The 12,897-nt window shown below is 46.8% G+C and overlaps 1 protein-coding gene across 12 annotated transcripts in view; it reads right to left on the bottom strand.

Annotated features, from left to right (window-relative positions):
• TNXB (tenascin XB) overlaps positions 1 to 12,897 on the bottom strand; it is a 60,001-nt gene extending 47,104 nt beyond the window's left edge. For 5 of the 12 annotated variants that reach the window (XM_031965129.1, XM_031965132.1, XM_031965131.1 and 2 more), the window contains exons 1-7: positions 12,697 to 12,896; positions 7,902 to 8,312; positions 5,998 to 7,719; positions 4,625 to 4,740; positions 2,785 to 2,941; positions 2,306 to 2,569; positions 259 to 1,038 (exon numbers count right to left, since the gene is read on the bottom strand). In XM_031965129.1, the coding sequence (XP_031820989.1) occupies positions 259 to 1,038; positions 2,306 to 2,569; positions 2,785 to 2,941; positions 4,625 to 4,740; positions 5,998 to 7,719; positions 7,902 to 8,304 (3,442 nt within the window). In that variant the 5' untranslated portion in view covers positions 8,305 to 8,312; positions 12,697 to 12,896. Of the gene's footprint in view, positions 1 to 258; positions 1,039 to 2,305; positions 2,570 to 2,784; positions 2,942 to 4,624; positions 4,741 to 5,997; positions 7,720 to 7,901; positions 8,313 to 12,696 lie in introns of all 12 variants that reach the window. The other 7 variants (XM_031965124.1, XM_031965125.1, XM_031965130.1 and 4 more) reach the window with 3 other exon arrangements.

The following is a 12,897-nucleotide window of genomic DNA, read 5'->3' as shown; positions in this document are numbered from 1 at the left end:
AGGGAGAGGATACTTTGGTTGTAGGGAGATGCTGGTGGTGCTGAACTTGGTAGAATGCAGGAAGAAGGAAAATGGAGTGTGGAATGAATTGAGGGGCAACTAGCCAATTTGGGCAGGGTCAGTGCACATTTCATAGATGTGGAGGCATTTTACAGTTAGAGGAGAAAGATCTGCACTGCTGGGTAAGCAACTTCTAGGTTGAGAAGACAAGATACATGGATGGAGGGGGAGGTCCCCAAGGCAGACAGCACACACTACCTGTAGTGGTGATGAAGGCGTAGGACTTGGAGGCCTGCCCATCCTGGACCCCATGGACCTCCACATGGTAGGTAGTACTAGGCCTCAGGCCAGGCAAGCGGGCGATGCGTGTTGCCCCTGGTACTGCAATTTCCCTGCTGGGCCCTTCCATAGGAGAGAGGGGCTGCCAGCGCAGCACCACCTGCTCAAATTGGCCACGGAGACCATCCAGAGAGACCAGCAAGGCCCCATCAGCTGAGCTGCCCAGCACTTCAGGTTTGGGGTGGCGAGGGGAAGGGCCCGGAAGTAAGGAAGGTAGGAGGGGGATGTGCCTCCCTTCCACTTGGGCCACACCCTCTGGGTTATGACCATGGATATCTTTGGCAGAGTGTGGTTTCCTGGTGTCTGGGTCCAGATTGGCAGTGGATTGGGGCTTGTAGGACAGTGATGATGGGGGTGCAGAGAGTCCCCCTGCCCGGCGTTGCAGATACGCATAGATGGAGCGGGCCACTGAAGTGTAGGTCTGGTTGCCACGGAGTGGGTAGCCAGAGGCCCGTAGGTATCGCTCCACATCCTGCACGGAACCCCAGGAAAGGCCTAGTTTTGATGTGAGGTTCCTCAAGAACCGTGGTGGGGGAAGCCCCAAGGGTACCTCCCTAGGCTTTGGATCTTCCTCCTCCACAGGCTGAGGCAGCCGGGGGCCCAGGTCTGGTCGGAGACCTGGTTGGGGTTGGGGTTGGACTGGGGGCCGAGGAGGTGGAGCTGGGGGACGGGTATCCTGGTAATTATGGTGGGCTGGTGCTGCGAGGGGCAAAAAAGGAGGAGGAAAAGAATGAATCAGTGGGCTGCTCTCACTCCCCAGGTCTCCCAACTAATAATAGCCTCTCAAGCCCCTGCCTTCTTAACCCTTTTCATTAGCGGCTTCTCCTCCCTCAGCCTGTGCCCCACCTGGAATGATAAAGGAGAGAAAAATGTTATTGTCCCTAGAGCCCTTTTCATTTCCCACCCACCATACCTCACAGTGATGATCCCTAGAAAGAAAAGAAGTCAGTGGATAGATCCTTGACTCAGGAGGAGGGAGAGAGGATGAAAACAGATTAGGAAGAGATTCCAAAGGAAAAAGATACTGAAAGCCACAATGGGGCGGACTTCCCACCTGCCAAAGGGGAAGAAAAAGAAGGAAGATCCAGGTTTTGTTAAGAGACACCATATCCAGGGTTGTTGTAAGGATCAAATGAAGTAATTTTAATGCTTAATGCAGTCCCTGGTACATAGCAAGTGTTATATACTTATTTCCTTTTTCTTGGCCTTATTACTTCCTCACCAATCTGCTCCCTAATCCAACCCCGCCCAACAGAGCTCTTCCCTCTCCTAAAGCTAACCTCTCACTGACTGCTAATCTGACTTCTGTCTCACTGACTTCTTACCCCTGTCCAATCTGAATTCTAACTTTTGTGATAAATACATCTCCCACAAAACCTAGGGTTTTGGTGGACTTTCTCCACCTCTCAAAAAGACTGTATCTAAACCGGGCTACCTATAGAAGTAGATATCTAGAGACATCTTCACTTTTGCTCTAGTGCCTTCCTGGAGATTTTACCAGTAGTCAATTCTTCCCCAAAATCTAATTAATCCCTCTTATTGCCTCTGTTCTCCTTCTCCTCTTGCTATACATAGATATGTATATACCCTTGAGCCTGGATAGGATATAAGCTTTTTGAAAGTGGGAGTTATTTCATAAATGTCTTTGTAGGTCCAGTGCTTAGTATGGAGGCTAGAAATAAGAAGTACTTAATAAGTGCATGATGATTAATTATTTGATGGACTCTGAAAGAAATTAGGCAGTGAAAAAGAACATGAAAGGCAACATGGCTTAACTGCGCTAGACTTGGAGTCAGGTTCAAATATTTCCTTAAGACATTTATTCACTGTGTAATCTCTGGGTAAATCATTCCTCATCTATAAAATCTCACTGGACAGGTGTTCTCTAAAATTATGATCCTGTGATCTAAATAATGAAAACCCCATGATCCCCTTTCTCTTTTGACCCTCACACATTCACTTGTACCTGTGTTGGCCCTGACAGAAGCTGGGTAGCTGACAGCTCGGCCCCTCTCAGCAGTGACGGTCATGACATACTCCACACCAGGCATTAGCCCTGTGAGCAGGGTTCTGTCTTCCTCAGGTGCCACATTCAACCGTACCCGCTGGTTGCCAGCACTGACATATGACACCACAAAGCGGTCCACTTCAGCCTGAGGACGTAGCCAGCTTAGCTCCATAGTAGTGGGAGTCACAGCTGTGACCCGAAGATCCTGGGGACCATCAATCACTAGAGGGTCCCAGGAGATAAGGGAGGAAAAGGGGTCAGGAATTTGGAAGCAGAGAGTTTCTAACTTCCCTCAGTCCCCAACTTTTAAAAATTCAGTCATCCTACACCTTCCCTCCACTCCACCATTCCCATTTTCTTCCTAGCTGGTAATGCTCCCCAGTTATTCCCTCCCCATTTCAGCTCCATTTCTCCCACCCCAAACCCCCTGCTCTCACTGGTAGTGATGGTCTGGGAGGTAGGAGGTCCCCAGTTAGAACCTCGTAGGGCACGGACGGTGACTTGGTACTCCTGGCCTGGGGACAGCCCCCTCTGGTCATAGGCTAAAGCCGAGCTGGGGACCCGAGCAGAGAATGGGCGACCTATTCCCTCTGTCTGTGGGAAAGAGATGGCCAGCACAAGGTCAAAGTAGGGCACATTTTTATCCTACCTTTCCTGTTGGTTCAAATCTCAACTCCACTTAACTACAGAAGGTAGGGTGAGGATTGGGCAAAATTTGGTATATTTATTGGTAAGCAGAATTGGGGATTTTGGTTTTAATTTTAAAGAAATCAGAAAGAGAAAACTGCCTGGTGGAAGGAGAAAAATCAATTCAGCATGCTGTTCAATGGCACTCTGCCCTGATTCTTAAGGAGATTTCTCTCCAAGAAAGTCTGCCCTTCTGATGGTCTTAAGAAGTAATAGATAAGGAGGCAGCAGAACAGAATGAGTAAAAACACTGAACTTGAAACTTGGGTTTGAATCCTGCCTCAGATTCTTATTAATTGTATGACGCTAGGAAAGTTACTTAACCTCTCTGAGGTTTCCCCATCTGCAAAATTGGGATAACGTGCTTCATGGGCCGTTGTGAGAATTAAAGGAATAATGTATGTAAAGATTAGCTATATGCATGCTGTATAATATGCATGCTACTTTTAAGGTTCTATTTAAGTGCTGCCTTATCCATGAGCCCAGCTGGTTCAGCACTCAGTTGATCACAGTCTAGAGCATTTCTCATCTACTATGGAATCACTCAGTGATATTCAATTTGTATTGTTATTTTTTTTTCTCGTCTACCTACTTCTTTATCTAGAGATGTAAGGTCCTCAGGGACAGGAATCATATTTAGTTCCCCTTACATACCCAGGATATAACACAGTGCTTTGCATATATAATAAGATACTCCAAAAGAATGACATTGATATGATTCACTTAGACATCAGGAAAATACTTACCAAAATCACCCATGACATCCCTGTGAATAAGATAGTAACATACAGGCCAGATGATTGAAATAGCATGTATCCATAGCTGGTACAACAGCCATACTCAAGGAATGTTAGCCTGGAAGAACATGTCTAGTGGAGTTTCTCAAGAATCTGTCACCTTCATGATTTTTGCCAATGGGGTGGGCCATTTGGCAAACTCATCTGCTATACTACAAATACAAATACAGGATAGCCAATACTAGAGATGACAGAATTAAGGTATAAGATGGAACAGAGGCACAGTTATAAACAGTGGGTAGATGTTAAAAAGACAAATGTTTTACTCAGATGAAAGATGAAAGGATATTCTGGAGTTTGGTGGAGTAAAGGATAAAGCACTGAACTTGGAGTTAGGAACCTCAGATATGACTCTCAACAAGTCATTTAACCCCCACTTCAATTTCCTCAATTGTAAAATGGGAATAATAGCAGCTACCTCCTAGGGTTGTTGTAAGGATCAAATGAGGTAATATTTAAATAGTGCTTAATGTAGTCTCTGGCACATAGTAAGTGTTATATAAATACTTATTTCCTTTTTCTTCCTATTCTAACAACTGAGGCTTCCCAACAACAAGATGAGTAACTTCAAGATGTTATTGAGCTCCCTGTCCCTAGGGGTATTCAACCAGATGATAAATTATTGTCAAAAATTTGTTGAGGGGGTTTCTTTACTCTTATGGAAATGATTACCAAGAACCCTTCCAAATTTATCCTGTGGGACCCTCTGCCTACCAGAAATAAAATTTAGATAGGAAAGAATGGAATTTGTCTATTGGTTGCCATACTTAGAGACAGAATATGCTCCTCTTACTGTAGGAGTGAATCGGATTTCATAGGCATCCACAGGTCCTGAGGCTCTCATCCACTCAGTCCGAACTGTTGTTTCTTCCAACAAACGCATACTCAATCCTGTTATTGGAGGTATCTCTGTTTGGAAAGAGTAGGAGAGAATAACCATTATTTCCCTTCTATCCTTTCTCCTTAGAACTCTATCCATCCCTATGAAATCCACAATGAGAAGGGGTGAGGGAAGTATTAGACCCTGAAGCTAAAGAGAAAAAAATGCCTGTCTTTGCTTCTGGCATGGATAAGATAAGTGGCTCATTTCAGAGTAGGACCCAAGTGATCTATTCTCTGGTTTCCAGCTGTCCCAAGCCCATCCCCTATTTTTCTTCAGGGATGCAAGTGTTCTAATCCTGCCCTCCTAGTTCTATTGGAATGAATTAGTGATTCTTCATAGTTCTGAACTATAGAACTTAATTGCCATCTCCTTAAATTTCTCTGAACTACAATGATTTTGAAACATTAGGGCAGGGAGAATAGCAATAATAACAATAGCTAGCATTTATATAACAGTTTAAGGCTTGTAAAGCACTTTATAAATATCTTATTTTATCTTCACAACCACCCTGGGAAGTGGCAGTCATTATCCTCATTTTACAGTTAAGAAAACTGAGGCAAATGACTTGCCAAGGGTCACACAGGTCACTGTCTGAAGTAGATCTGAGGTAGAACTCAGATTTTCCTGACTTCATATCCAGAGCTCTTTATCCACTTTGCTGCCCACAGAAGCAATATGGCTTTGGAGCAAGTTGTTCAGCTTGAGTCAATTTTCTCATCTTTAAAATGGGGATAATGATGCCTGTGGTACCTTTTAGGGTTGTTGTGAGACTCCAATGAGATAATATATGTAAAGTATCTTATATATTTTAAAGTGATACATAAAATATCAGTTAAAATAATAATTATAATATTGAATGTAAGATGAGAAGGAAAAAAAAATAGATTCTATAAGGTAAACTCTCAGAAGAGCAGAATCTGCCAATCCAGAGTTTTAGCCCTTTCTGTTGCCTGGCTTCCTTCTTTCTTCATTGGCTCTTTTTATCTCATTCTCATGTCTTTCTTCACTCCAACAGGCTCTGAGGCTTCTGGCATTTGAGGCTGTGGTTCCTCCCCAGATCTTCTCAACCAGTTTTCTACAGTCCTGGCTTCTCCCATTAGCTTCCTTTTTTTCTATGAGAATCCAGATCTATCCTTCTCTTTCCCTCACACTTCTAGCTCTTAGTCTATAGGGGAGGAGAGAAAGGGGGAGGGGAGGGCAAGAGAGGAGAAAGAAGAGAAGAAAGGGGCAGGGAGTAGAGGAGAAGAGGGAAAGAGGAGAAGGGAGAGACAAAAAGTTCTTACCCTCCCCACAGTCTTCTCCGCCATAGCCATCGTGACATATACAGCTCCCTTCTTGGCATAACCCATGACCCCGGCAGTCCCCAGGACAAGTCCTCGTGGCACAATCAGGGCCTTCAAAGCCCTCAATGCAGACACACTGGCCAGCTCGGCAGAGTTCCCGTGGTCCACAGCCCCCAGAACAGCTTTCAGCCGGCAGCTCCCTCTGTCCACAGTCTTTACCACGGTAGCCTTCCTGACACACACATACTCCCTGGACACATCGGCCTCTGCCCTGACAGTCCCCAGGGCAGGTCTGAGTACCACAGGTAGGGCCTGTATAGCCAACCTCACATACGCAGTGGCCATTTTTACACTGACCCCGATGGTTGCAATTCTCCGGGCAGGTCCGAAGGCTGCAGTCTTCTCCTGTGAAGCCCTCCCAACAGGTGCACACCCCGTCGTGGCAGATCCCTTGGTGGCTGCAATCTCGGGGACAGCTTCTCGTCCCACAGTCCTCTCCTGTGTAGCCAGTATCACAAACACAGAACCCATCCTGGCATCTCCCCCGGCCTCGGCAGTCCCCAGGGCAACGCCTTTGCCCACAGTCTTCTCCAGTATAATCCCTGTCACACACACACACCCCATCCTCACACCGCCCGTGGCCTCTGCAGTCACTTGGGCACCGACGGCTCCCACAGTCGTCCCCTGTGTAGCCGGGCTCACAGACGCAGTGCCCATCCTGGCACCTGCCCCTGCCGCGACAATCCCCGGGGCAGGTCTGGGATCCACAGTCTCTGCCTGTATAGCCGGGCCAGCACACACAACGGCCATTCTCACACCGGCCCCGACCGAGGCAGTCCCCAGGGCAGGTCCGAACCCCACAGTCAATCCCACTGTATCCAGCATTGCAGACACACGCGCCATTCTCACAACGACCTCGACCGCGGCAATTCCGGGGGCAGGCTCGGCTCCCACAGTCCTCGCCAGTGTAGCCTGGCCAGCACACACAGCGCCCATCCTCACAGTATCCCCGCTGGTTGCAGTTCTGGGGGCAGCTCCGTACCCCACAGTCATCTCCACTGTATCCGAGTTCACAGATGCATTCCCCATCCTCACAGCGACCCCGGCCATGGCAGTCACGAGGACAAGTCCGGATACTGCAGTCCTCACCAGAGTAGCCCGGCCAGCACACACAGCGCCCATCCACGCAGCGCCCACCATCACCACAATCCCGGGGGCAGCTCCTCACCCCACAGTCCTCTCCATTGTACCCTGGGTCACACACACACTTTCCATCTTCACATCTGCCTTTCTGGTTGCAGTCCCGGGGGCAGCTCCTCACCCCACAGTCCTCTCCACTGAACCCGGGGTTACACACACACTTCCCATCTTTGCATTGGCCCCTTTGGCTACAACCCTTGGGACAGGCTCTAGTTCCACAGTCTTCACCAGTGAAACCAGTCCTGCACACACAGACACCCTGGACACACCGGCCCCGGCCCCGGCAGTCTCCTGGGCAGGCAGGCCGACTGCAAGAGGGTCCAGTATAGCCTGAGAAGCAGACACAACGGCCCTGCACACAGCGACCCTGATCGTTGCAATCCTCGGGACAAGATGAAGTGACTGTGCCACCTGTGGGATCTAAGCACGTGGGACCAGCCCAGCCCGGCTCACAAGAACAGGCACAGCGGTCCAAGTCAAACACACCATGGTGGCTACAGAGGCTCCGCACATCTGTCTTTCCTGTAAGGGATGGGAGCCAAGAGAGAAAATTAGTACAAGCGGGCTTTCTTCTCCAGATTCCATTTGCCCTTCCGAGATTCCCACCCTGATAGCTTTTCCTCCTATCTACCTCTTCTCCAAATGCCTCCTCTCTCACTGGCATGCCCGGGTCTCTTCATGCAGCATCCCCTGGGGCCACTTACCTGTTCCAGCTTGGGCAGCAGCAGAACAGCACCCCCCATGGCATTGTTCCTTAAGACCCTTCACTAACTCTTCCAGGGCTTCAAGCTTCACTCTTAAGGCCTGCACCTCAGAGGCAGGAGCAGGAGGTTCAGCACCTGGGGGACATCCACAGTTGGTAGAAGAAGGCAGGTTGATTCTGTGTGTGAATACCACCTGCTTTTCACCTCCTTCCACTGTATGTTCATAGAGCTTAGGGGTTGATCCTCCACCTCCAGGACCTGTTATCCGCCCGCCTGGATGAGGAGGGAATCGTGAAGCTGAGGCTGTCCCATTAGAACGTGGAAGGAAGGGCCCAGCCCCTGCTATTCCTAGCAGCACCAAGAGGACAAGGCTGGGGACTAAGGGGTCTCTGATGGATATCATTCAGGGGCCTGTAGGGAAAGAAGGCAAATTGTTAGGGCTTTGCAAAAAAACCAAAATGGTTAACTTAAACTGGACATTACTATTATCTTTTCCCATCAGAAACAAACAAATCAAAAATCTGAACCATATGAATAAAATTTAGCCTGCACAAAGGCTAAATATACTGAGTGACCAGGAAAATGACAAATTTACAAAACTGGTTTGGAATGATTTACACTCAAGATCAGAATTAAGAACAGAACCAACAATAGCATTAGGGACATGACCAGGGCTAAGATTAGGCAGAGACAAAAACAAAATTATGAATGGAGGAAGGAATAGGATTGGTGTTTAGCTTAGAGACTGGAACATAGTAGGCATTTAATAAAGGATTATTCCTTTCCTTTGTTTCTAGGACCAGAGATATGGTTAGGGTCAGGACAGAGAAAGGGGAAGGGGTCACTTAGGATTATAGCTGTTATAAACAGATACAAAAACTGGGGTTATTAAAAAAACAGGGGAAATGTCGAGGTTAAAAACAGAGTCAAGTATACTCAAGCCCAGCATCTTGATTAGGACCAAGGACAGAGCAAGACAATATTATCTAGAAAAGCAGAGTTATTACCTGGAGATAGGATGGAGGAGATGAGGTTATGGGTTGGGGCACAGCTTGGGGCAGGAACAAATAAGAAGTTGGAGGCAAAACTAAGGCAATTAGGCCAGGGTTAGAAATGCTGGGAGAAATTAATAAGATCAAAAATGAAGAGCCCTGACATAATGGGTCACAAAACTGAATAAATATAGGACCAATATTGGTGACTAGGAGTAAGATAGGCCTGGGATTAAGGGCAGGAAAAAACTAATGCTAAGGAAGAAAAATAATATGGCTAAGATTAAGGACTAAGGAAAGAATGGGAGAAGGGAAAGGAGCTTGCTAAGGAGTTAGGTACTGCTATAGCTGAAAACATGAATAGTTTATGGGGGGAAAGAACCTAAAGAATGAAGACAGAATCCAAGGTAGCTGAGGGACAGAGGAAGAAATAGGACTAGGCCCAAGGTCATACCTTCTCTAGGGTGACCTAGAAAAGGGCTGGGGAGGGATAGAGAAAGGTCATATGAGATAAAGGTCAGGGTACCTTGTGCATCAGATATACACAGTTGAAGGAAACAGGGACCAGAGCAGTAAGGGAGGGAAGATTTGGGGTAGCCTATAAGCAGCAGCAAAGGACCATTTGCACTTCCTAACATTAGTTCCCTAAAAGAAAGTGAGTGTGGTACACAGGCCTTCACACAAGATTTCCCTTGTGGTAAAGTTTACCAAGAATCAGGAAGGCAGAGAAGGGCTTTTCATCTCTTCCTCTAAAGGGAAATACCCAAGAAATAGAATTTGGACTTTAAGCATGTCTCTTCCTTCTACCAATTCAAAAAACATGGTCAATAGTTGATATAGTATAACATGGTACTAAGCAACAGAGGAGATTATTTTGGTAAAAACCAATCCCTGATCCCCTCAAGCCTTTCCTGCCAGATCCCCAGTAGAAGGTAGATTCAAACCTACAGAATCACAGAACTTTAGAATGGGAAAGGTAATAGAGTTGTTGGCAATGACAGCCAATGAGACAGTCAAATACTTGAAAACTTCAAAAACTTGAAACCAGTTATCAGGTCTCCTTGGGTCTTCTTTTCATCAGGCTAAATATCTGCAGTTCTTTCAACTAATCATCATATGAAGTCAAGGTCCAAAGAAGAGCAACCAAACTGGTAAAAGGCCTTGAGATTATGTCATTTAAGGAAATGTTGAAGGAACTAAGAAGATTTAGCCAAGCTCTTTCCCAGCACTGAAGACAGTATTCCACATGTGGACTAACCAAGGCAGAGTACAGTGAAACTAATATTTCATGGAAACTATGATTTTCAATGCAGCCCAAGACAGAATCAACATTTTTGTCTTAATTCCTAACCCCTTAACTTGACTACTTCTTTTCTTCCTTCCTTCAAAAACTTTACCCCAAGATCAAAAAGATAATTTCTTCTCAATCTAGTCTAGTGCTCATTGTTTTCTCATATATCCAAGGAGGCATATGGTCTCTACTATAGCTGATGCTCCTGACAAAGTGTCAACCACTAGAAGGAGAGGCAAAATTGTTAAGTGGGGCTAAAAAATTGTGCCCTCTGCTATTGACCTGGTTGGACCCTATCTCCAAAGCTCTGAGGTTGGGAAGTAATCCCTTTAACTCACTATCCTTGGTTTAAGAGATGCAGAATCCCAAATCATTGGGATAATCTTGTCCTCTTTTCAGTATTTGGGTAGTCCATAAATTAGAAGTATTCCTGGATCACGCATTTCTACTCTTCCTTGTATAAATTTTCTCTGTAGTTCTGGGGTATCCCTCTTATATCATGCATGTATTTGGGGAAATGACCTCCCCCTTCTTTGCCTCCCCTTCTTCATTTGAGGGGCCCAAGAGAGGAAACCCATCTGCCCAAACTGTGACTCAGCTTCCCTGGTATTTAAAGTTCATGGCCAATTCTGACACTTTGCTCATCAGGGACAGCCCCTCCCAAGGGGGTGAGGGGGAGGTGGAGAGAGTCTCAGATCAAGCCTGTTCCTAGTCCAACCCCATGAAAAATCATTCTCTCTCTCTGTCTCAGAATCAGTCTCTTTCCATTTCTCTGAGTCTGTTTTTCTATCTCTGTCTGTCTCTGTCTCTCCTTCCCAATCCCCTTTTTAACTAAGATAGACACAATCAAGTATGTCTGATTCCCAGTAGCAGAAACAAGATAAAGCAAGAGACTCATGGAACTAGAACATGGAACCTGGTATTCTAGAACAGCCAGGGTTTAGATTGGAAGTCAAGCTAGGAGTAAAGAACGAGATGCCTTGGTCTAAAGAAAGGAGCAAAAAGTTGACTGGAGGAGAAAACTAGGAGGATCAAGACTCTTTTTCCAGGTTTGGGGTGATAAAAGGAAGATTCTTAGTAGAAGCAGAGTTTTGTTGTTGTTGTTGTTGTTGTTGGTTTTTTCCCCCTGAGACTATTGGGGTTAAGTGACTTGCCCAGGGTCACACACAGCTAGGAAGTGTTAAGTGTCTGAGGCCACATTTGAACTCAAGTCCTCCTGACTTCAGACCTGGTGCTCTATCCTCTGCGCCACCTACCCACCCCTGTAGAAGCAGAGTTTAAGAGAATTTGAGGTAGAATTTCAAAGTGTGAAATAATAGTGGAATTGTCTAGATTAGGTTCTTGACTTGCCAAGGAAAGTGGGATTTGAAGTGGGAAAGGAAAGGAAGTAAGGGGAAATCAGGGCTGGGGAAGCTAGGGTGAGGCTAAAGGATCCAAGAAGCAAGGGGTGGGGCTGAGAGGAAGGGGGTGGGGAGTGCTGGACACTTTGGCCAGGGCAGCTGCAGCGTTTCCGAGTTGCTTCCCAGTTCCTCTTAGTTCCACTTCCAGCTGTTTTCTAGCCATTAAATTCTTTCCAGGCAAGATAAGGGGGCCCGCCCGTCCCACCCGGAACTGGCCAAAGGGAGGAGGTTGAGGGGGGTTGGTGAGGGAGTGAGGTGGAGCAAGAAGGAAGAGCTTTAGACAGACAGGAGCTGGGGAGAACCCTGGAATGATGGGAAGACAGAGGATCCCCTTTACTCTGAGGGAGTACTCAGACTTGGTCCTAACCCCCCAAAGCATGAGCCATGAGTTGGAGTTCTGGGTCAAAAGCAAGATTTTAGCATCCCCTCTACCCAGAATCCCCACTCCCTTCCCAAAGACCCAGGGAATCCAGTCTGCTCCCCACCTCACCCTAGTTCCCTAACTAATCCCTGGCTCTTCCTCAAGAGAAACAGAACCCCTCTCAAGTCCCACAAGTCCCAATTCTTCCATCTCTCCCTAAATCCAGGCATCTGTCACAGCTATCATCAGTTACCTGCCAGTAACCCAGGCATCACCTGCCAGTAATCCAGGCATCTACTTTATCCATCGCACAGTTTCTGATACTTAATGCAGAAAATGCACCAATCCAGCTAATCCAGCCTCAGGCTCACTACTATTCCCAACTTTCCTAGTCTCAGGGAGCCAGGTGTTCTACACTTAACCTTTAATTCCCTCCCCACCTCTAGTGCTCTCACCTCCCTCCCAGAATCCAGATCCCTGCTCCTTCCTCTGATTGATTCCTTTTCAATTCTTAAGCATTCTCTCACCAGTAGATTTTTCCTGTCCTTCAAAAGCCCATACTTCCATCAAGAATCCAAATAGCCTATTTGCTTATTTTTGCTCTGATTCCCTCCACTTCCTGACTAAAAGGTATTGGTTCTAAGAACCATTAGGTTCTTAGGCTAGGTTACAAAGGTCAAGGGTGCACTCCAACTCCTCTTTCTTTTACCTCCCCCGGTTGTACCACCACGGAAGGAGGTTTCTTCCTTACCTGGGGGAGCTGGGAGGGTGGCCTCAGGCTGGTTTCTTGAGCCTTTGCACCTGCCTTACTCTCCGTCCTGAAGTAGGCTGAGGGAAGAGCAGCAAGAATTTGGGGTTTCTCTCTAGACACGTCACTCTTCCCTTAGAGCAGATACTCCCTAAACTGCATCCGTCCGTTTCAGCAGCAATAGAAAGGAGGAGGGAGCCTGGC

Source organism: Sarcophilus harrisii, chromosome 4 (genome assembly GCF_902635505.1).
Source record: "Sarcophilus harrisii chromosome 4, mSarHar1.11, whole genome shotgun sequence".
In the NCBI taxonomy this organism is placed as follows: Eukaryota; Metazoa; Chordata; class Mammalia; order Dasyuromorphia; family Dasyuridae; genus Sarcophilus; species Sarcophilus harrisii.
The sequence above is the reverse complement of the archived record's forward strand: the minus strand, read 5'-3'. Positions and strand labels throughout refer to the sequence as shown.